General features: G+C 44.0%; 3 protein-coding genes across 3 annotated transcripts in view; 1 reads left to right on the plus strand and 2 right to left on the minus strand.

Moving 5' to 3' along the window:
- T265_10238 (hypothetical protein) overlaps positions 1-13,573 on the minus strand; it is a gene marked incomplete at both ends in the record, with an annotated part of 17,868 nt that extends 4,295 nt beyond the window's left edge. The window contains one exon of the mRNA XM_009176555.1: positions 13,481-13,573. Coding sequence (XP_009174819.1) covers positions 13,481-13,573 — 93 coding nt within the window. The remainder of the gene's footprint in view (positions 1-13,480) is intronic.
- Positions 7,088-14,765, plus strand: T265_10239 (hypothetical protein; the record flags this gene model as incomplete). Its single annotated transcript, XM_009176556.1, has 2 exons — positions 7,088-7,937; positions 12,373-14,765. The coding sequence occupies 2 exons, from the start codon at positions 7,110-7,112 to the stop codon at positions 14,599-14,601; spliced, it is 3,057 nt and encodes a 1,018-aa protein (XP_009174820.1).
- A 958-nt stretch (positions 14,766-15,723) lies between these two features.
- T265_10240 (hypothetical protein) lies at positions 15,724-15,975 on the minus strand (the record flags this gene model as incomplete). The annotated part of the gene is made up of 1 exon (XM_009176557.1): positions 15,724-15,975. One exon carries the CDS (start codon positions 15,973-15,975, stop codon positions 15,724-15,726), a length of 252 nt encoding a protein of 83 aa, XP_009174821.1.
- Between the last annotated feature and the right edge of the window lie 6,097 nt (positions 15,976-22,072).

A 22,072-nucleotide genomic window follows, 5' to 3' on the forward strand; every position in this document is an offset into this window, starting at 1 on the left:
CTTAAAGCCAAATCCCTACGCCGGTATGATTTCAACCCCCCCCCCCCACGCCGGACACGTGACAGGCTCTTATGATGGTGTAGAGTAATGGATGACCAAGGTTACGGTTGGCAAACAGCGACGGCGCAGACAGTAATGCACTCTCACATAACAATTTTTTGCGTATGTGGTTCTCCAATGAGGGGACTAGAAAGCGGATGGTAAAACTCGGAGAATTGCCCAGTACTGGAACACCTAGCAATATATATTTCAAGATTACGCAAGTTTTCTGGTGGTTAGGGCATTTACAGTGGAAAACTCTTGGAGGTTGATTGATTTTCTTGGTTGGTTCTCAGAAGACAAGTGCACATTTCTCCCCCGTTGAACACTGAGGCCTATCTACATCTGAGAAGCAAGCTTTGCACGATCGGTTACTAATGGTATGGCCGTAATCGCTAAGCTAGACTGATTGTCAGGGTAGTTATTCTGACAAAAACTATATGATACTTCTTTCTTTTTCGACTAAATTGGCCGATACTTACATTTGTTACTGACAACTCGTAGTTCTTGGCAGTCTTTTCTGCCTTGTCACCAGGTTGTTTCACATCTGGATATGCATTTAACCACTAATGTCCGATGGCGATTTTGCGGAATATAGGCGGCTCGGGTGTGCTGGTTGATAGTTGGTTTGTCCGCTTAGCTTGGTAGTTGGATTGTAAACATTTCATTACAACTAATAATGTCGCCCCGACTGGCGATAAAACGTTTGCAATCCAGCGGTCAAGCTCGGCGAACAGACGAACAACCAAACTGACGTCTGATTTCAACAGATTCACGCTCCGGTGCACTAGATCAGAAGTGTTCACACGTAATTTGCTCGTAACCATTCAGTGGTAGCTGGTTCTTCTCGTCGAGACTGAGAAAAAAAGCACCATCTCTTTGACATCCTGTAATTCAGTTTTAGTCATAAGGATTCTCTTGTTTACTTTACAATTGAATTACGAGTTCGTTCGCCGCTTGTTGTTTATAGTCTTCTGAATGTAGCATTTATCAAGTCATGTTTATGTACATACATTCTTATGCTGATGATGAGCCATACATCGCAAATCCCTTCCTGGTGTAGGAAGAAACAGTCTATTAACATCTACTGTCTCATACTTCTCCTATCACACGAAGAATTTCGATGACGTTCAGGTGTCATCGGTTCATTGAAATGCAGCAAAAAACTATGAGGATGAATCACTGAGCCATGATGTCCTCAGCACCGTATCTTCATTTCTACTCATAGCACTTTTAAAGTTTCAACTTCCTATTTGGTGGATATTTCTCTGTTTCAAGTCCGTCCGATCACTTTTACGTCCTGATTAATGTATGTTTGGGCAGTTCAGTGGCTTAGATATGGTAAAGTTAAGAAAAGCTTCGATACCGGCATGTCTTGGGGTAAAACTTCTTTCTACTGGCTGTTGACAAATGGTGAAAGCCGAACGTAACATGCGAATGGATCAGTAAGCATAACATGGCAGATGTCCTGTCTTTGAAGTACAACCCACTCAGTAAGGGGAAGGTTGTAACAGTCATTCAGACGAAAACCACCCAAGGACCCTGCAACCGTAGAAATTTCCTTGTAGGCAAGATTTTTTCTGTCGACTTAATCCATATTGGTATGAATACTTACATCAACCGGCAGTTGTGCTAAAGTATCCAATGAATCACAAGAGTAATTTTTTTAAACAAAATAAGACGTTGGAAGCTGATCCCTATGAGTAAAATTACACGTCTCACCAGTAAGCATGAAAAATCACAATACACTGTCATCCTCTAATGAGCATGGGACGAGGAGCTTGTTTAGGGGTTTCTGTTGGTTATGACATCAATCGTTCAAATTTCGCTAATCAATGGACAATAAAAACCATTTCTTGTATACCATCAAGTTTCACGGCTTGACCAGTGGATAAGTAGTCAAAGCGATCCGCTCAGCTGTTGTTTTTGCGCATAGCCCCACTTAATCCTGATCATATACAAGGGCTGAGATACTTCCAAGTTGCTCAAGGAAATAGTCGAGAAGCTAAGGTTGCTTTCTAACCAAGGGCCTTCCGGTAAGTAGGTCCACACCCTAACCGCCGAGCTATCCCAGTGCACGCGAGTTGTGAGCCTAACAATTGATGTCCGGTAATATGAGTCGACTTAGCCCAAGTTGCATTGACCCTTTGCAGTAGAAGGATGAAAAATGCACAAAGCTTACACACAAAGCTTATCCAGACTCATTTACTTATTTTAGTCCACTTTTAGCTCTTCAAACGGGCTTCAAGGCTTCAAGGTCCATCGGGATGAAATTTGCTTCATTAATACGAATAATTACATTAAATCAGTGGGTCCGTTAATAAGCTTGTCTACGTGTACATGTTTTTTGCTTCCCAAATACGATTGTCCTTCTCTGGTGGACGTGTAGAGAGAGATAAACCCGCAAGAGAAACCAAACCAACCGTTCCTTTAAAAATTCTCACAAGAGTGAAATCTTGATCAAGAAACGCCAACTTCGGTAGACCCCCGACGGCGGTCTCGCCAAATGCCAAAAAAGGTAGGGCTGTTTCGAACCTATCGGAATTTCAAATCTTTCAACATCACTGAAGTACCAGGACATTGTTGCAGATACTTTAAGTTGTCGAGCGCGGAATCGCAACCGGTTGTGAAGCATTGACAACAACAATTAGTCCCAAATCGGACACCATCTATAGAATGAAACACATTATGGGAAATCAAGTGAAGTTTCTATCCAGTTTCAAAATGCTGAACAACCGGCAGCTGGGGCCATGGACTACTTTTCGAAGTACAGTTTAGCACAAAACCATATTTATTTTTTCTCAAACACAACCAGGTGGTTGGCTGCTCGTCGTAAATTGGACTTGAAAAGCCATCTAGTCATTGTGAAATTTTGTCAACCGATGCGCGTTAATTTCTTCCGAAGAAAGCCAACAGGATAGAGGATTTGCTGAGATATAACATCACACCTCAAGCTCCAGAAGCGGAGATATTATAAAGCATTATGATAAACGGGGGCCTGGATTAACGTTTTTTGTTAATTTCAAGCAATTACACATGATGGTGTTGAATAACTGAGTCCAAATAGATTCTTTAAAACTCATTCGGGCGAAACATGTTACTCGGAAGACACTAGCAACCTTATTGTAGCGCAGTGTCTGAAAGGATAAAAGCCCATTACTGTAACTGGTAAGAAAAGGCGCTGTCGCAGGCAGGTAGTTGAAACTATTATGATCTTTTGTATGGAAGGTCCAAAGTAGTTGAAGACCGGATACGAACTCTCAGACACAAATCTGTTGCACTGGTTACACTTGCTACAGCAGTGCTCAGAATTCATTTCAACCGGGTGACATTAGGCTGTCTGCTGGTTTCAAATGCTGAACACCACTACAGGACTAAACCAATAACTCGCAGAATAATGTGAGTACTTAAGCTCTCTTGAATTCAGCACACCAAGCGCCATAGTACTAGACTGATAAGAAAGGTTCGAATAAGCTATATGACAGTAAATTTACGAAACGCAAACGTAGTTTTGTACTCTACTTTCATGTTTGTCTATGTGGTTTTTACACTTGCCAGTGCTCAGAATTCATTGCAACCGGGTGACATTAGACTGTTTGCTGGTTTCAAAGGCTGAACACCACTACAGGACTAAATCAATAACTCACAGAATAATGTGAGTATTTAAGCTTTCTTGAATTCAGCACACCAAGCACCATAGTACTAGACTGATAAGAAAGATTCGAAGAACCTATTTGACAGTAAATTTACAAGACGCAAACATAGTTTTGTGCTCTACTTTCATGTTTGTCTATGTGGTTTGGAATTCAGCACACCAAGCGCCATAGTACTAGACTGATAAGAAAGGTTCGAATAAGCTATATGACAGTAAATTTACGAAACGCAAACGTAGTTTTGTACTCTACTTTCATGTTTGTCTATGTGGTTTGTTTGCCACTTTCGATCCGTTTTACAAGCAAGGAGAGCGAAACACGCGTGCATTCACTGTATTTAATGGCCGCAAATAGTAGCGTTGTCAGATATCCGCACAGTTAGGCTTTGCGTTATTAAATATCCAGCTTCTAGAATGGGTAGTGAATACATCAAGAGGCCTCAGAGTTGATAGATATTGAAGATATTACTAAGCTTGTCGGAACTCTCCAATTCGCTGGATAAACGGGTTCGATTTACTGGAGGTTTATGTCGTAACAAGCAAAATTTCTGTAATCCAATATGAGTCTAGTTCTGCTTCAACACGACGATCTCTTTTTCAAAAAAGTCTACAAACTAAAAAAATCTAGCAAGCAAATCATCTGTTACACAGAAAGTACAAAGAATTCGATTGACTTTGTTTTACAAACTGTCATTTTGCAGCGTATTCAAGCCTTATTTCTAATAGGCTGGGAGATGAATACATCATTTTTGTAGCTGGGAGGGGTGATGTGTGATCTCGGCACACCCCATTGGTACACTGTGTGAATTACCGTTTTCTCGCGTCGTGATTAGCGATGTCAGACCCTAAGTAGCGTTACTGGTTGGATGACGCCACCGCCTAGTAGATACAAATATTGCGACAGTCCTAACATCAATGAGTTATCATACCTGGTGAAGGGCCTATACACAATGTTGCTTCAGATGTGCATTTTTCCGGAAATCCTCATAGTGAATATTTTTTGGGTTCATTCTGGTGAAGCAACCATGTGGGCCAAACTTTGCTGCAGGCCTCCCCATCATGAACACGTAAACCGAGCAGCGTTGGCGATCGCATGCACTGGACAGCTTGGCACGTGCTCGAGGCATCACGTGCGAGCACCGCGAGGTGCCTTCGAAATCAAGTTAGACTGGGACGGTTGGGACACCGCAACACATAATTTAGTGATTTTCTCGTTCCCCCCCCCCCCCCACTGGTATCCCTCTTTTGGTTAGCTAGTCAAATGCATCAGTTGGTGTGACTTAGCACACGTGATTATAAAACACAATTGAATCGCGCTTGATTACTTCTCAGAATGAAAATTTCACCCCGCAGAGAAAAGCAGCATCAGGCGAACGTTAAAAGCTGTCACGGATTATGATACACAGTCAGTTCAAGTTCAGAGATCACACAAGTTTGTCTTGGACGCAAAGTTATGGGTTAGCAGTCGGATTTTAATCGCCTCTGCGACCGATAGTAGTCTGAATCGTACCAGTCGTGATCAGTTCAGAAGTACCCGGTATGTGATATCGAAAGATTGCTCTTTGTCGATGACACGACTGGTTTCGGCCAGATGTGAAACAATTGCACAGTGATCATTTCATGTTTCAGTTGGTTCGATATATTCGAGATATTGCAGTACATTGCCGAGAGAGAACATTCTTCCCACCAGGCTGGTGGAAACTCCTCCACATCATTCAATCGATTTCAACCATTTAGGCCTCATCGGGTAGGCACATTTATCAATTTTTCGTACATTTTTTGAACGACTTGAACCCGAATTAGTCAAGGTTTGGGAAATACACTCATTTGCAAACTAATCTGGTGTTAAGGGGAGACTCAACTGAATTCCAATTGGAACTTTCGTATATGATATTAGTGAGACAAAAGGACTGGATCCGACAAGTAAAGATGTTATTTTTGTCCTTTATTGATACAATCGTGGAGAAAAACGTATTGCACTGAAAGAACATTTACTAAAATCAAGCAGCTAGGTCAAGCAGAACTCTACTGAAATGGAGGCTTCTTCCGTTACCTGATTCTTGTTGATGAAGTGCTCCATCGATTTACTCAAGTGCTTCGTCCGGGAGAAAAATCATCCCGTTTTCCCCACTACAGCACCGCCCTTCGGTTACGGTTTTATAAGCCGTTGCGTCGTGTTAGGAATTATTCATCTGAATTGGATCGAGGTCCAGAAACTGAAAACCTTGAAGCACTGAGAGACTATTCCGTGGCCGTTGAGTACCTCTGCATAGTTCAGTACTTCTCCTGGTTCTCAGGCTACCTACGCTTTCTCTGTCATAGCCCGAGGAGAGCTTGGAATTCCGAAACCACAGGACACAAAGTGTACAAATTCTTAGACGAACAGCTTACTCGGTAAGAGAAGGCATCCCCTAGAAGGCCGTAACAGTCATTGAGGTGTCCAACGGCAGTCTATGCCCTCTTTTTAGAAATAGCTTCAGGAACCGGATAAAATGGCGCAAAATTTGCACACATAGAAGCGAATGTCAGTATCGACCTGCACTATCCCAATTCCAGTTGTACGCTAAGCATAAGAGATGGTTTGGCAGAGAATTCAATGAAAATATAATTGGTCATCATTACAAACACTATTCTGTTCACTTAAACTTGTTGTTACGACTATGTGTATCGCGTCGCCAAGCATGGAAACTAGCAGTACACTGCTATCCCCAACTGGAAAAAATCAATGTTAATGGGCTGTTGCCTGCATAAGGTGGTCTTTTTGAATGCTGTTATTGAGTGAACTTTCTCCAAAGGTCATTTGTGATACAATCATCCGCCAAAATGTGGTCGTAAAATGCCCTATATATGGATGCTGATGTCGTGACTTGGATGGGGTTCGACTAGACTTCTTCGGTTCAAGGTAAGCTGAAGTATAAAAAAATGTCATCTGGAACCTTTGCTCCCATCCAATAGCTTGGTTTGATCTTTCAGTACAACTCCAAGCTTTGAAACATGCTGAGTTAAAATTTATTCCTGTGGTCACAAGCATGTACCCAGAACGCTAATTCACCCTCGCACACGCTGGTCTAACTTCACTTCAAACAGTTCGCCACACTAAACTGACGTATGTCTGTGTGCCTGGCAAACTACTGTTCTTGATAAGCGGTGAACATCATGAATGTGTGGTATTTGTTAGTTACACCATAACATTAATTAATGAAACTCGCTCATTTCAAGTTTTGACCTCCGGTCCGCCGACCGACAGCCGGCACAACAGTCCGCTAATCGATCACGCCTCTCGTGCGCATCGACCATCAGGTGTCATCTGTGACTGTCCAATTGCAATCCCAGGTCAAACAACCAATCAGCGCAAGCATAGTAGCACGAATAAAGTGTGGTCCAAGCCGCATGTGCAGCACATCCATGTGCATGCGTTATGGGAGGGATATCCATACCTGATGCGCGCGGTCCGGTGATGCTAAACTTATTCATGTGTGTAATTGTGCTGGCTCCCAATGTCCTGTGCCATGGTAGCGAGTCAAAATCTAATTACGTGTATTCATACTCAGTCAACATATCTGAGGAATCGAAGCCGGATATCCCCCTTAAAACCCTGTTCGGACAGGTTTTGGTTGTGCCGTATGTTTACAGCAGACCTCATCCTCACATAAGTTTTGTACTTGCCGGTGAAAAACTACTGCATATACGCATGACGCTGAAGGATGGCATCGATAACAGTGAAAAGGTGCGTCTGGAAGCGGTGGCGGAGTTCGATGCAGAAGGGATGTTAAAGCAGCTCCATGTTCCTGAAAATCTTGCCACAAAAACAAGTGAATTCAGTTTGTTCAAGGGGATGGTCAACCTATTTGTTGTTCACCCAAATTTCGAATCTGGTTTTGAGACCGGAGCTGCAGGAACATGTCGCGTTTCCTACGCTACCGTTCAAACTAGTTCCAGCGAATATTTGTCGGTGGACAAATTATTTTCCACCTGCTCGCCGGTACAGAAACCGCTAGACACATGGCGGTACAGCCTTATTCCTACTTCAAAGGTGCATAGTACAAGGGAACTGAGAGTACGCTATCGTTTTCATGCACACAAAGGTGATTTACTTCAAGCTATCGCATACGAAAAGCAGACCTATGATTCAGTTTCTGGGACAAATTTGAATCAGCTAAACATCGTAGCTTGGCAAGATCTACAGCTTGTTAAAGTAGCCGATGGAGAACCCGAAAACATCCCTCCAACAATGGACCTCAATGAGGTAAGTCATTTCAACTTTAAATGCCTGTTTTTTCCAACACTGTTGCATGAGTCGTCTCAATATCAAGAGTTTTCGCAACCATCAGTGCACTCTCTCATCTTCTGTTTTCTGACTGTTCCGGAATGCGAGCTTTCTTACGTGAATTCAGTACAGTATTCATGAGAAAGCCACAGGATTTTACTACATCCTAACTTGATATCGAAATTCTGCGTGAATGAATCAGATGTTTGCTTCTTATTACTCATTAGCTCTGTGCATAATGAATCATTGATACCCTGTTCCATTGATTACTAAACAACGGGTAAAACACATTAAATGGAAGACTGGTTTCAGTTTCTACGGTCCCTTTCCATGAGTATATAGACGTATTCGCAACGGCTGAACTACGCGCGTGAACTCTGGTTAAATCAGTCGAAACGAGAACCCAACATACCGATACAGGCGTCTCGGACACATACCCGGGTTGAAGTTGCGGGCTGGAGAACCGACCAGTAGAACAAGTCCAGACAGGGAGCTCTTTCCTTTCCCTTATGTTTCTCCTCTGAATTTACTCCATCTTTCTGATGAGCCGATCGGTTGTTGTTCAGGTGGTTACGGATCTGTTGACCGAGCTTGGGAATGCCTTACTGTGTCCCAGGGGCTGGCAGAGGGCTTAGCGTCTTACAAATCAACTGACACGTGATCTACAACGAACAGACGCACCCGAGCTACCAGTGCTCGGGCGTCTTGCCAGATAAGTAAATGAATTGTTCATGCATGGGATTAGACACCCAATTAAAGTTTAAAATGATACTCATAAAGGAATCACATGAAACTCGCTTGAATTCCTCGTCTATGATAGTTTAACTCCACCTACGCTCAACTTGGCGTTTAAGTAAGAAAAATAATTGTAGTGGAGACTGGAGCCTGGCGTAAGAGCACCGAACTGAGTGAAACCGAAGACTTTTCATCCAATTAATCCCGCTTTGTAAAACTTGACTCCACTGAGCCAGGAGAACCAGCATCACCAACTACACTACGGTCTACTGATGCGTCTATGAAGTTAGGCACCATCACTGTCATTGTACTGAATGCGTGTTAATGTGCGAAATGTTCACGTTTTTGTCTGCAATTTTGTCAGTTATGTATTTACAACCAGGGGTGGGTTGTGGATACGGTTCGATTTGTTTAATTGGTGAACTCGCATCCACTAAAATGAGGCGGGCGGCATGAAGAAGTAAGGGATAGTCTAATTTCAAAGGTAGGTTTGCTAGTGAATTGCAAACGCGGTTCGGAATTGAAAACTTTGACCGTATTAGAAAGTAACTGATTGCACAGAAGGTCGTTCCGGGAATGCGTTCTTGAAAGCTCCGCGATCTACACGATTTCCAAAACGTTTAAGCCACACTAATGCAAGTCGTAGTTGGTCGTACCACGTACAAGAGGTATGGCTGGCGTCCATATCCAATTTTCTTGGGTGCACAGAATGTATTCAACCTCCGGACAGAGCCTATTGTTCAACCAAACTACATATATTTGTCCGTGTGTTAATCACCTGATGGTGAGCCGCATTCCCATTCAACACGGCTCCTGTGCCCTCAAGAATGATCTTGAGTTCTGCCGGGCTTCGCCTGTTGTGCTCAGCTCCAAACAGGATCTACATCTTGTTTTGATGATTCGGTAGACCGGTTAGCTGAAGACAACAAATCAAAGCATCGGGATGTGGCACATCTTCGATAATTAGCTTCTACGTAACCAAGAAAACATGGTGGCTGAACTGTTTCCAAATGCCCTCTAACTAACTGATGGTGGTGTGGGAAGATTCAGGAATCCTAAATTGAAGTTTGCTCCCGTAAGTGAAGCCATACTATACTGAAAATCCGGGAAGCACGGTACAGCTTGTTCATCCTTACTTGGAATCATCAGCAATGTGCATCTCGCGAAACTCCAGGGAGTTTCGAACCCACGATCTACTGGCCGGTTGTCTGGACACTTGACCGTTCAGCCACGAAAACTGATTAGCAGTGTGTTTAACTTGCACTTAAGGAAGTTATAGCGCCACTCATCGCTCAATCACATAAACCGCATCAAATGGCCACGTGTGACGACACTCTAACTGAACACATGTTTGAATGTCAGTGCTTCCAGATGAGGTTAATGCAATGGTGTGTAAGCCTCAGAGCTGCTTCCAACGGTTTAAATGGAGGTAACCTCTAATTAAATGGGAGATTTCGAGGCTATACTCACAGACTCCATAACAATATTTGGACTCCAGGAAGAAACACCACTACAGCTACCAACACCAGCACCAGTACTGTTACGAAAATAATATCGATTCTGATTGAGCGCGAGAACAAGAGTGAATAGCGTAGAATGGAAAGCGCTTTACTTGTCCAAGAATAGACGTACATAAGCTGAAAGTGAAGGCGAAAGCATGGTTAATACAAAACGATAATATGAGCACAAACAATATTCATGACAAGTACGGATTCCTTCCGCCCTACAGGGCACATTTGGATACTAGAGGGCTTGATGTGTCATTATCAGGGTTATGCGTGTTTTACGAAGCCCACAGAGATTAGATTTCATTCGTTATCGTAAGAAAGAAAGCTTTACTACATATGCTAAGATCAACCAGTAGGAAGACGATTAAGCTGCTGCAACTACAGATCCATTTTTCTACGTATAAATTTTCCATTTCTAAAATGTTGGAATTCCTAAAACGGAGTTCTGTAAATTCCGCGTTTTCAATCGCCTCGTATTTTTGGTCAAACGGTTGTGCTGTACTGCCGTTCAAACCCCTCATGTTATCCATTCTAGAGCCCGTTGTTGGCAACGGATTTACTCTTTGTGACCCTCAATTATTCAAACGGAGAATAGCGTCAAGACACAAACAGGATTTGTGGCAATGAGGGACTAAACTGAACCTCTTGCCCATGATTTACCCAACCAAATGGGCTGCATAAAGGCCACCTCAGAGTTCAGCCATTTAAAATTAGTGTTATGTGAAGTAACGACCCATCCATAGTTACAGTATTGTGCCCACTGCAGTGTCAGGTGGTCTTTGTGAAGTACATTGAATTGAAGCATATTATAGACGTGAGATTCACCTGTACTCTTCTTAGGCACAACAGTATGGATGAAAAAATAAAATACACATGTGTGGTGCGTGGGAAAGACCTCAATCGGATCACTTTGGTCTGAATGTGACTCACTAGTGACGTTATAACTAAGCCGACTACTATCGGTCCCTTCCTTCAGTTGTTGTTGCCTGTTAGGTGGCTCTTAGTTCTAGACCAACCATATGGGTATTGAAGGGACGGTAAGACATTGGTATGTGAGTTCGCGCAAGTCGATTTTAGGTCGGGCGATCTTGGCATATTTGGTTGATGATCACCAGGAATGTGAATTTCATCTCGTACTGGTTACATTTCGGCTTTGACAATGATTGAGTCCGAAATAAGATGTGAGGAGAACCACCGCACTATTTCATTGGTCTGTATGTAAATGTAAATGCAGCAAGCCACAATGATTCCATTTCCCTTCTCCCCCTGGACACTTCCAGAACACGAACACATGCGAATTTATTCAATATGCAATCCAGCGGGATTCTGCAAATCATGAAATGAGCAACACGCGTTCATATAGAACGAGAGAAAAAACACTCTTAAGCTATCGGAAACCCTTTGTGTAGCTAAATGTTACCAGCTTCTGGCTTGGTGTGGATGTGACGAAAAGTGCTCAATAACGTTGCTGACGCTGTTCTAGTATTATCTCATTTGAAGAGTACTTGAAGGATCACATTCGAACTCCCAGTGACTAGATTCTTCGTGGGATAGTGTGCTCGGTAGCTCGGTCGATGGAGCACTGGCCCAGTAAGACAGCAAATGGTGTTTCGGACTTGCCCGAAGGCGTGTCTTAGTGCTAGTATTCTCTGCCTTCCATTCAGAAGGCAGGTCTGTTTACGGGGCAACTTGAGATATTTTTGCAGCGGAAAGCTCGAAAGCACTTGTGGAGAAGCGCAAAGCTCCTCGACTACTCGTTTCTCATTCATGGGCAACAGTTTTCTACCAGACTCGGACGAATGGTATATTAGGTCCCATTCCCATTATTGTTTAGACAGAATTGTTAACTACCAAACTTGGCACGCATGCAGTGCTTCCTGTGGGCTCCCCCCAAACATCTGACTATCCATGCTGCTTCAACGTCCGTTTTTAACAGTTTTCTTATAGCGAAATTGAAACTGCCTGAAAGGATTGTGAGGCGGACAGACAGGACCAACGGATGTTCCTCTTGGTTTACGCTGTATGCCTTTCAAAGTGACCTTTTGACCCTATTCGTTCCCTAATCCATCAACTTTTTGTGGCTTGAACTTTTTGTGGTTTGTATTGCTCTACAATGATTCTAGACTCAGAGTTTAAGTATACCTTCTCAATTTCCCATCCCTTTCACTCAGATGGCCAAGCAGCTAACAGGTTCCGAGAACATGCCCGTGCACTTGGCTCCTGCATTCCCTCTCGAGCACGATTTGGAAGCATGTAGTCTGAACGTTCATCTGTACAACCCTGACGGCAATGGCAATGGTAAATTTATTACAATTGACCAACTGCGTAATGTTATCGAGAACGCTCGCAATGCATTACACTCAGAACGCTTGGGGACACTACAGCCACTGCATACGGTAGTGCAACTGACGCGATTCTTGCGATGTCTACCCAACCATCGTAGTGCCGTGGATCTCCTTACACTCGCCTCAATGCTTAGTCCCCCTGCTACCGAGGCGAAGATGCTATATCGACAGGGACGATCCTGGCGTGACCAACTGGTTAGTGTGCTGATTGGTTGTGGTACTCCAACTTGCGTTACGGTCGTTCTACAACGTTTGGAAGCGCTCACTGAAGTTGCTCTGGTTGAAAAGACTGAGACCAACGGTTTGCCTCAGGAGGTAGTAATTGCTCGTGAAATGTTGTTTTCAAAACTGTGGCCAGCACTGACCCACCTACGCCAACCGACATCTCATACGTACGTAAGATTGTTAAAATGTTGCCAACCAGTTTCTGATTGGTCACACCAAACTGTTTGTTTGAGCACGCTACTCAATCTGTGGCCACAGTTGTATGAAGAACACTTGGAGTTACGAAATGAACTCATTGGGATCACAGAAAAGCAGCTACTGATAAGTTCACCTAATACGGTAAAGCAGCAAGAGGAGGACCGTTACAAGCTTAATTCGAGGCTCCTGTTCGGTCTGATGGCGACGGAGAAACTGAAGGCCATTGAACTATTTGATTTGGTTCTACAAATAGTAACGAATTCGGAACATATCTACCCTCCCGTGCGTGCAGCTGCTGTGCGCACACTCGCCTCAATTTGGACAGCGGATAAGGATATAAAGTTCTCAAATGCATTCAGATCCAACATCAGAACAACCAACGTACGCTCATTATTGAGGGATCAGTTATTAAGTATCCCATCAGACTCGGAAGATGACCTACTTTTAGGTATAGAGTTATTTAATGCATTGGTTACCCTTGATCCCTGCGCGCACATGATCAGTGACCTACTGAGGCAGTTGAGCAGCCAGAAGCGCTGGCCTCTTGTTCGCGCTTGTCGTCTACTGGTGAGGCAGAGCTGTGTCGCGGAGCAACTTTCAGCATCGGTTTGTAACTGTCTGGGAGAGAACGTTTCTGTGGGTTCCGGCGAATTCCAATCTTGTTTACTTGGCTATGCTGGTGGTTGGGCTGGCCTTGCAGGTGGTAACGGATCCGACGTTGGATATAATACTTTCGTTCATGGGGACTTGTTCAATGTGAATGGCTCTTTCATTGTTGAGTACTTAATACATTTGGTCAATGGCCCAGACAAAGAGCTTCGGAAGTTTAACTTGTTAATTTCTCTTCTGAATGCAGAGGGTGAAAGTAAGTTATTTGAGTTCGATGTCAGCGCAAAAGGCCTGGAAACATTTGCAGGAAGCTTTGGTCTAGGGGTGCTTCCGAAGAAAACAGTTCAAAACGAGGGAGCCTGGGTTAGCCTCGGGCTCACCGAGTTCGATACCATTCTGCCTCCATGGTTGATCTTTTCGGGAGGTATGAGTGACCTACTTCATCTACTATGGCACGTTCCTTCCCACCCTACACCCGTCTTACAAATATTACGTCCACTGATTGACGAACGTCAGTATAGCGCATTTGCTGCAGGATTTGTGCTTGGTTTGGATGCACTTGCTGTAGTATCCGTTGAGGTGTCCGGTGCTATGGAAACCAGCGTGTGGTCTCAGTCGGGCCGTAGTTTGGTGCGCACCAGAATCGGTATGGCAGGCGAAGTATATGCTCGCATTTTAGGTAAATCCGAGGGCCTAACAGCAACTGATCCCCGCTTCGTTGTCAAAGGAGTTGGTGGTGAGGGAAACTTGGATTTTGTTTCACACATCAACGTTCGCGATTTGCCAGATGGAATTTGTCTTTCCATGAATCGGCCCTCTGATATGGAGTTACTTGTCTGGGAGAGCACAAAGCCGTCGGCTTCCTGTATACCATCCCAATGGAACCATTATGAGTACCGAGATCCAACTAATCATGCGGACTACACAGTGACCCACAGGGCAGTGAATCCCGGTGTCTCCTACGAGCTTGGCCGAAACAATACAGAGAGGTGCAACCAAATGTCTGTTTCTAGTTTGTGGTAAGATAACTTGGGCATTCCCAACGTTCTGTACACATAGGAGGTACATTGTGGTTATTTTCATTATTATTTTTCCGAAGCATATACCCAAATTCACTTGATCAGATGTAAACTGTACAGGTATGATTTAATGAAACATAGTTACTTTTATGTATTCTTGTGTTCCACTACGGATAAAGTCAGTTTGGTGTGAAGTGAAAGTACTTCCGCTTCTCTTATTAACAAGTCCCGGCAAACGCTTCACTCTGGTGTACTGATGTGATTACGACGGTGCGGAATGCGTCCGTTCGCCTATGCACTAATCGAATTTCACAGGCTCGAAAAGTCTTGGAAGTATCCAATTAAATGGCTTGCTGTCGTTCGCTTGTTCGCTGAGCTGAGCAATTTGTAGGCACAACCAATAACCCACCGCTACGCACCACTACGCTCCTCATCACCACTACGCACCTCATCTTCATCACCTCGACTGGTGATGAAACGTTTGCAATCGAATTGCCCAGCTCAGCGAACAAGCCAACAACCATCTACGCTACCTGAGCTACCAACATTTTCCTCTATATGGCTTGCTGTATTTACAATCGCTTTGCGGGCAGTGACTGTCACGGTAGCGGACCACTCTCTTCCGGCTTAAGTTTACGCATCTAGGATATCAGTTGATCCAACTCCGCGAAAAATCAGCTAGATAGATGCCCTTTTCTGTTAACTGTCTCCTTCGTTTTACCACCTACGTTACAATCACCGGTACGTAGTTTGAACCATTCCTATACCTACTGGTTTGTCAGTTGGTTGATTTGTTCTCCTAAGCCTACTCTATTCTAGGCTCTTGTCACAAGCTCGACAAAAATTTCTTGACAACAAAACTCACTTTGATATCTTGGATGTCGTTCCAGCTGAATCATGAGGGGTTTTGTGTCATACAGTCGGTTGGATGTCACGATAACCGACAGGTTCATTAAAGTTTATCTGCGTATGAGTGTTTAGATCTAGTCTAGGCTGTTTTCAGTCGATCGTAAAAAGTTTGGGACCAACGGAAAGGTCATCAACGATACCCCAGACCGATTTTCATTTCATGTTTACCTCTTTCTACCCGGCCAGTTTTGCATACCACGGCGCAACTGTCAACACTTTATTGGGCTTTGCCATCCATTTGAATCGAAGTTATTGAACCACAGCAGCACGTCTTATTCACGTGCTTGTCACTGGCAGCTGTGGCATCCAGTCGGGATGAAGGCATTTCAATCAGCTGGTTGATATGTTTGGGATACTGGAACAACAGTAAATCCTCTGGTGGGTAACTTGATCCAGTATTGTTTCTTATTGCGCAATTCACAGGAGAGAGACCAAACAAGTAAGCTTTGGGCGACGAATGAAGCTTCATTTGCTTTCACATAGCACTACAGTTTGTCACCCTCAACAAAGACGACCCCTGGGTACAGCTTCCAAGAATTGTGAACATCTCCCCGGATGGGGTATGAAAATATGGTGACTAAATTTGTAGCCTTTCAAATTTCCCATAATTCTACGCTGTATATTTAGCCACAATCAACCTGCCCGGGATACTGTAAACTGACAGAGATGTGCCGTGTCTAAGTTGAATAAAACGCGAGACCCAACAGTTAATTAGGCGGGTTAAAGTGTATTGTACAACGCTTCTCAACGGCAGTGATATCATCCTTCTGACGCAGAGGGAGACCTAATACTGCAAGAGAGGAACAATAAAATGAGTACGAACGGGAATGGAAATAATGTGATTTTTGTTGTGTTTTTCTTCAGCAACTAGCACAGCTCGGTTGAATTTAACACTAGCCTTATGGACCTAGGAGGTAAACTCTCAGCATTGAACTCGTATGTACTGGTCGTATGAAACTGGGTATAAACTCGGTAAAATAGTGTCAGTGTAGTCTAGAAGTAAACAATAGAACGTGATAATAGCGTAATACGCATTGCGTCAGGGTTCACAAGATAACTAGCCACGTATGGAATGCCATAATTCGGGTACGTGGTGGTTTTCGTGGTTAGACGTTAAAACTTGGACTGAAGGCAAGATGTCTGTGTGGCCTGAGGTAAACTAGCTGAAGAAAGTGTTGATCACCTGATAATTTTCCTTGCCGAACTTATTGTAGGCGTCAATGTACTTGTTGGCCAGGAAGCTGGCTAAAGCACTTCAATTCGAGACGTGTCTCAGTGACTTAATTGTAGGAAGTAAACTTTTTCCGTAGGCCATGGAACATGACAGGGATCGGTACATCCAGCGGGAAGAACGCATTCAGTTTTAAAGGAACGGGTAAGGCTGTCAATCTGAAAGCTCAAAAAGAAAGTCGACTGGATGCAAGGCAGTCTCATTCAGAAAAAAATTCAATTGTTGGTTGTACACAAAGGAGATACGTGATTCTACCAGTTGACTAGCTGGCCACATAGGCGCTAAACCCAGTTCGAACTCTTATGCCAGTGGCCAGGATCATTGTCCGGATTGAATTCGACAATTTTGCTGACGCCTTGTAGATATATGTATCCATTAAGTGGGTCTACACGAAAGTGTTAATAGTACGCTGTTGTCCCTTTTGAAAGCCAGTTGGAGTATGTTCAGGCATTCGTTTCAACAGTTGTCCCCCTGTTCGATTCGTAGAAAGCAGGGAAATTTGCACGTAGAGAGTCTGACGGGGCAGTTTGTCTCTCATTCCTTGTCTGGCTAATGGAGAGCCTGTATAAAGCAAACCACCGGACTGTCTAAAACAGTTAGAACATTAGAGTACTAACAGTTTATTAGCTAAAGTAATCCCGAAGCACTCAACATCAGTTGTTTTCGGGAGGCAATCTATCAACAAGATCCTCAGTGGTCTCACCTGGAGAGGGAGAAAGAATAACATCTAGGCGTCTTGAAACATTAAAGAAAGTGTTGCGTCCCCTAGGTCGCACAAATTCATTCAGTCCGCTTTATGATTACGTTATCTTCTGAACTGCGGCAGTCATAGCTAATCACACCATCGTTGACATACTTACACCGTTAGAAAGAGTCCAAAACAGGAACGTCACGAATGGGAAAGAAGGGACAGAAACATCCTGTGAAATGCCGGTTTGGTTTGGTAGTGACGATTAATTTTGGTTGTCCAAACAAGAGGGTTGTTAAGGTCAACAAAATAGGCATGCACAACTTTGATCAAGGATTGTTTTTTACATCCACTGGTGAGAAGCTGTGGCAGCAGACTTCAGCTCAAGCTGCTGTGCGCATCCACCCGCGCCTACTGATGCTGTCTTTTTTATCTGAGATGATGAGATGTCTGCGAATTAACTGCCACCTGATCAGAAACCAGGTAATTATTTCGGCTGAAGGAACTCAGCATGCTAGGTGAGTTCATGCACCGGAATACTGGATGCAGTGTAGGCTTTTTAATTAGGTAGTGGAATTCGCATTCCAAGACCAGATAGCTCACATATCACGAAGAGAATTCAGAAGGATGTTTACGCAACACCCCTGCCTGTGGACGTACCTGACGACGAAACTACCGCGGAATTTGGCCGGGTGATCAACAACAAACAAATGACACTCATCAAGTATAATGATATTAATACCAAGGTGTGAAACCAGCTTCCTTGGGGCAAAACACTTACATAATTCTGAAACCGTCTTTGAGATGGAAGTTTCAATAGGTTCATAAATTCACCTAATAACCGCCTGGTGTTGCCGGATACGATTGGTGGACTGACACTCAGCTAGCCTAATGCTTTGTTTGCTTTCCTCACTGTGCAAGAAAGATGCACTTCCACGTATATCGATCATCGTTGTAGTCATACCTCGTCAGTGGGTGATAACTAAGAAAAATCATTTTATCTCAACCATGTGTGGCAGAAACGACCTTGAAAAACGTCAAAATTATGACGTGTGTGACAATTCGGGTATCATCCAGCTAGTCGTTTTTATAACCACAAAAAGTACCATCCGTACGCATTTCGCTTAATTCGATAGATCTGGAGTAGATCAGGAGTACAATCATCGCCGCACCCAGGCCTTCTTTCTTAAACTGGCTGGGTGAGGGCTCTGCACAAATGACAACTGATATACGATTGTCATGTAGTCTTGATTCCACTGTGTCTTCAAAATCCAAGCATTTTGCTCAGTTTCGCGACCATCCCGTCCATTGGTCGCATTTGTCGCTCGAAAATGCTAGCTGGCGCATGCATCACTACATGGAACATGACGGATGTCTCTCTCCTCTGATATATAGGTACGACAGGCAAATGAAGAACATAAGCTCAGTTCCCCTGTCCTGCAGGTACGACACGCTACAGCTGAGTTAGGCAAACAGGTGGATCCGATCGTGTGAATATGGGCTGGACAGAACAGCCGAGCTACATAGGGCAGAATGCTGTGAGCGCGCACCGACAGACACATGTGGGGAGCGAAATGCCAGCTTTCTCTATGGCTGGGAGAAAAGTCCCCTCGAAACTGTAAGTGCGGATAAGCAGCGCGAGTCAAACAACTTTGTCGATTGCAATTCCAAAGAGATTATTGATTAGGCCAAAGCATAATTCAGCGATAAACATGGGTGTTTCACTTTACTCTCCCCAGAAAATTTTAAGTGCGTTTCGCTAACGTCAAAGAATAATTAACGGTAGTTTGTGAAAACAGCAAAACAAACAGCTATTGGTTAATTTCACTGAATTACACGAAGATTATCCTAATGTGATTTGCTAAATGAAGAAAGAGGTGAAGAATTTGTCTTGAAACACTGCGTGGCCAAAAATGAATTATGGACTGCAAACATATTTGATTTTGCGGGCAGACTCACATGGAGCCCAGGTGAATCTCCCGCTTATGATGCTTTCCGCTAAAGAAATGTGTTGCCTCATGTTCCAGTTGGTGCGATATTCGAGATATCGCGATACATGTAGAGACATAATACGCTACTCATAAGGTTGCTAGAACTCCTTCGACAGCCCACATTAAGTTGCTTGAAAATATCATAAACTAGAGATTCATTTGGGTTCCAAGTGAGTCTCCCGGTTTAGGTTCAGTGTAATGTAGAGGAGAGGAGGCCAGGTTAGCTATTTTCGGTCGCCCGTCAGACCTAGTTTTACGTGAGGCTAAATACCGGGACAGTAGCCCAATAGCCTTCTGTTGGTCACTCAGCTACACGAAACTGATTGTGCCATCTACCTACGGCTGTGGGATTGCATGGCCACCAAGCAGTTTTTTCGTAGGATAAAGCTGAAAACAGTGGAACAGAACGCTGCTTGAGAACGAGAAGAGCTCATGGGTTTTCCTTCGGATGAGTTTTGTATTGTGTTGGGCCCTTTATAGGTAAGGATTGAACCCAAACCAAAAATGCGGTTTGGTTGAGTTTGAAATGTAAATTAAATTCTGATTTATTTATATCCACAGCCACAACCCACGTGGAAAATACAGACCATTTTTTCCTACTCACCAGTCTGTGGATACTACAGCTAGGATTCGTCCACTTTGTTTTAGTTTTAACATTATATGGTGATGTGCTGGTAAGAAAGCCTGGGTGCACTGACCTCTGAACTCTCTTCGACTTCTCAGACAATCAAGCAAGTCGAGAATTCACCCATCGTTGTGCCAAGTGTCTTAGTCTTCCTCGCATCTCAAGCGTTTCGATTTTTCAGGAACTTATTCCACGGTCTCAGTGTGTACCAGTCTAACATTAGGCGAATGCTAGTGTTCACGACGTTGAATCGCCGCCCGGTAGCCTTTGCGCTGTATCCACACCCATTGAGGAGGGAAAAAATACTCAAGCATTGTTCGATAGCCCACTGGCCTGATTCACCCATCGGAGGTACCTGGTTTTCATTGCTCCGGCAACAGAGAGGCAGCCGTGAATTCCTCGCACTGCCCCACCTATCGATCGTCCGCACACGCTAACCCGGATGCCCAGTCAGCTTGTGGATAATGGAAAGTCTCATCAGAGCCCAACTAGCCTGGCGTCTATGCTAGCCTGAGTGAGTGAGTCCTATCGAAGAACGGTTGGTTCCGCCACGTGACCACAAACACAAGGACTCATTCGTCGCGCCGTTTTTTTTCACGTACATTCCGGCACCCTGTGTGTACCACCTCGTACCAACGGTTTATTTTGTTTGATGAAAACCAATCAGTGAACCATGAGTAGTAGCAGTGCCTACCCTTGAAGTATTCCTGAGGTTGAAGAGACTAACCATGCTACCGGTTGGGTTGTTATTCTTCCTATCGAAGGTTGGTTCCGCCACGTGACCACAAACACAAGGACTCATTCGTCGCGCCGTTTTTTTCACGTACATTCCGGCACCCTGTGTGTACCACCTCGTACCAACGGTTTATTTTGTTTGATGAAAACCAATCAGTGAACCATGAGTAGTAGCAGTGCCTACCCTTGAAGTATTCCTGAGGTTGAAGAGACTAACCATGCTACCGGTTGGGTTGTTATTCTTGTTCTTATAATCATATATCCTTTAGCTAAATTTGAAAGGGTATGCAGTCAGCCGAACCTGTGTCTTACTACTGGCGTGTAAACGCCCTCATCTCACCGGTTTTGACATGAAGTATCCAGCTAAGAAGCCTTCACCCGGGACCCCACTTGACGTCATACCAGGTGACGTGGACTGTGACTAAAGAATAGTAACGTTAAACTCTGTTCAGTTCATATCCTTCCTATCGTTGATCAGCCATTCCTGGCTGAATGAATTTTTTTAACTAGTGACTGTGAAGTCATGGATGGAATGGCCTCAGAGGCTCATGAGATAAGCACGGCTGATTATTCCATATGGCTGTTATTTCTCGTCACCCTGCAGTAGATCACTATCATTTCTAGGAAGACCTCACAGATAGGTCTTAAAGCTGGTCAACTCTAGATTCTGTTCTTCCACTAGTGTACTCTGCGCGTTTAAACTGGAAGCATATCCGGTCAAGAGTAGCAGACACGTACAAGGATTCCTACGGTAACTTACGTTCGCTGGCACGAGGATTTGGTTCACAGACACATGGGGTCAGGACGTAAAGTGCTATACGCTGATTACCTCTGCATCACATTTACAACTGTTAGATACCTGAACTAAACGTCCCTGACCATTTGTGGTTAAATTTATCAGTGCCTGCATAAGCTCAGCTGCTCAATGGAACTTGTTGACAATTTAAATTAGGAACGTTGCTTATGGTTATGTTGAAGAACAGTCGGATGCTTCTGAATAACCAAGCAATTAGCGAGTTGTGACCAATGATCCCTGGTCGTTCCGGGTAGGAATTCCTGTATGCGACTGCATCCGACCCACTGTGGTTGCTGAACTGGATATCCAAGAAAACTTCTCACTTCTTGGGTAGTACCGGTTGACTGGCACCGTGGGCGGACAGAACCCCGTCAACTACTCTCTTCTGTTAGTGGTGATCACCGAAGCCTGCCAATGCAGCGTAAAAAGAAGCGGTGAACTGTGTTGTAGACTGGTCAGACTGTCCATGGTAGCCTAGGTTGGATGAGGGAGCAAATCTG

The sequence above is a fragment of the Opisthorchis viverrini genome (genome assembly GCF_000715545.1).
Source record: "Opisthorchis viverrini unplaced genomic scaffold opera_v5_348, whole genome shotgun sequence".
Classification (NCBI taxonomy): Eukaryota; Metazoa; Platyhelminthes; class Trematoda; order Opisthorchiida; family Opisthorchiidae; genus Opisthorchis; species Opisthorchis viverrini.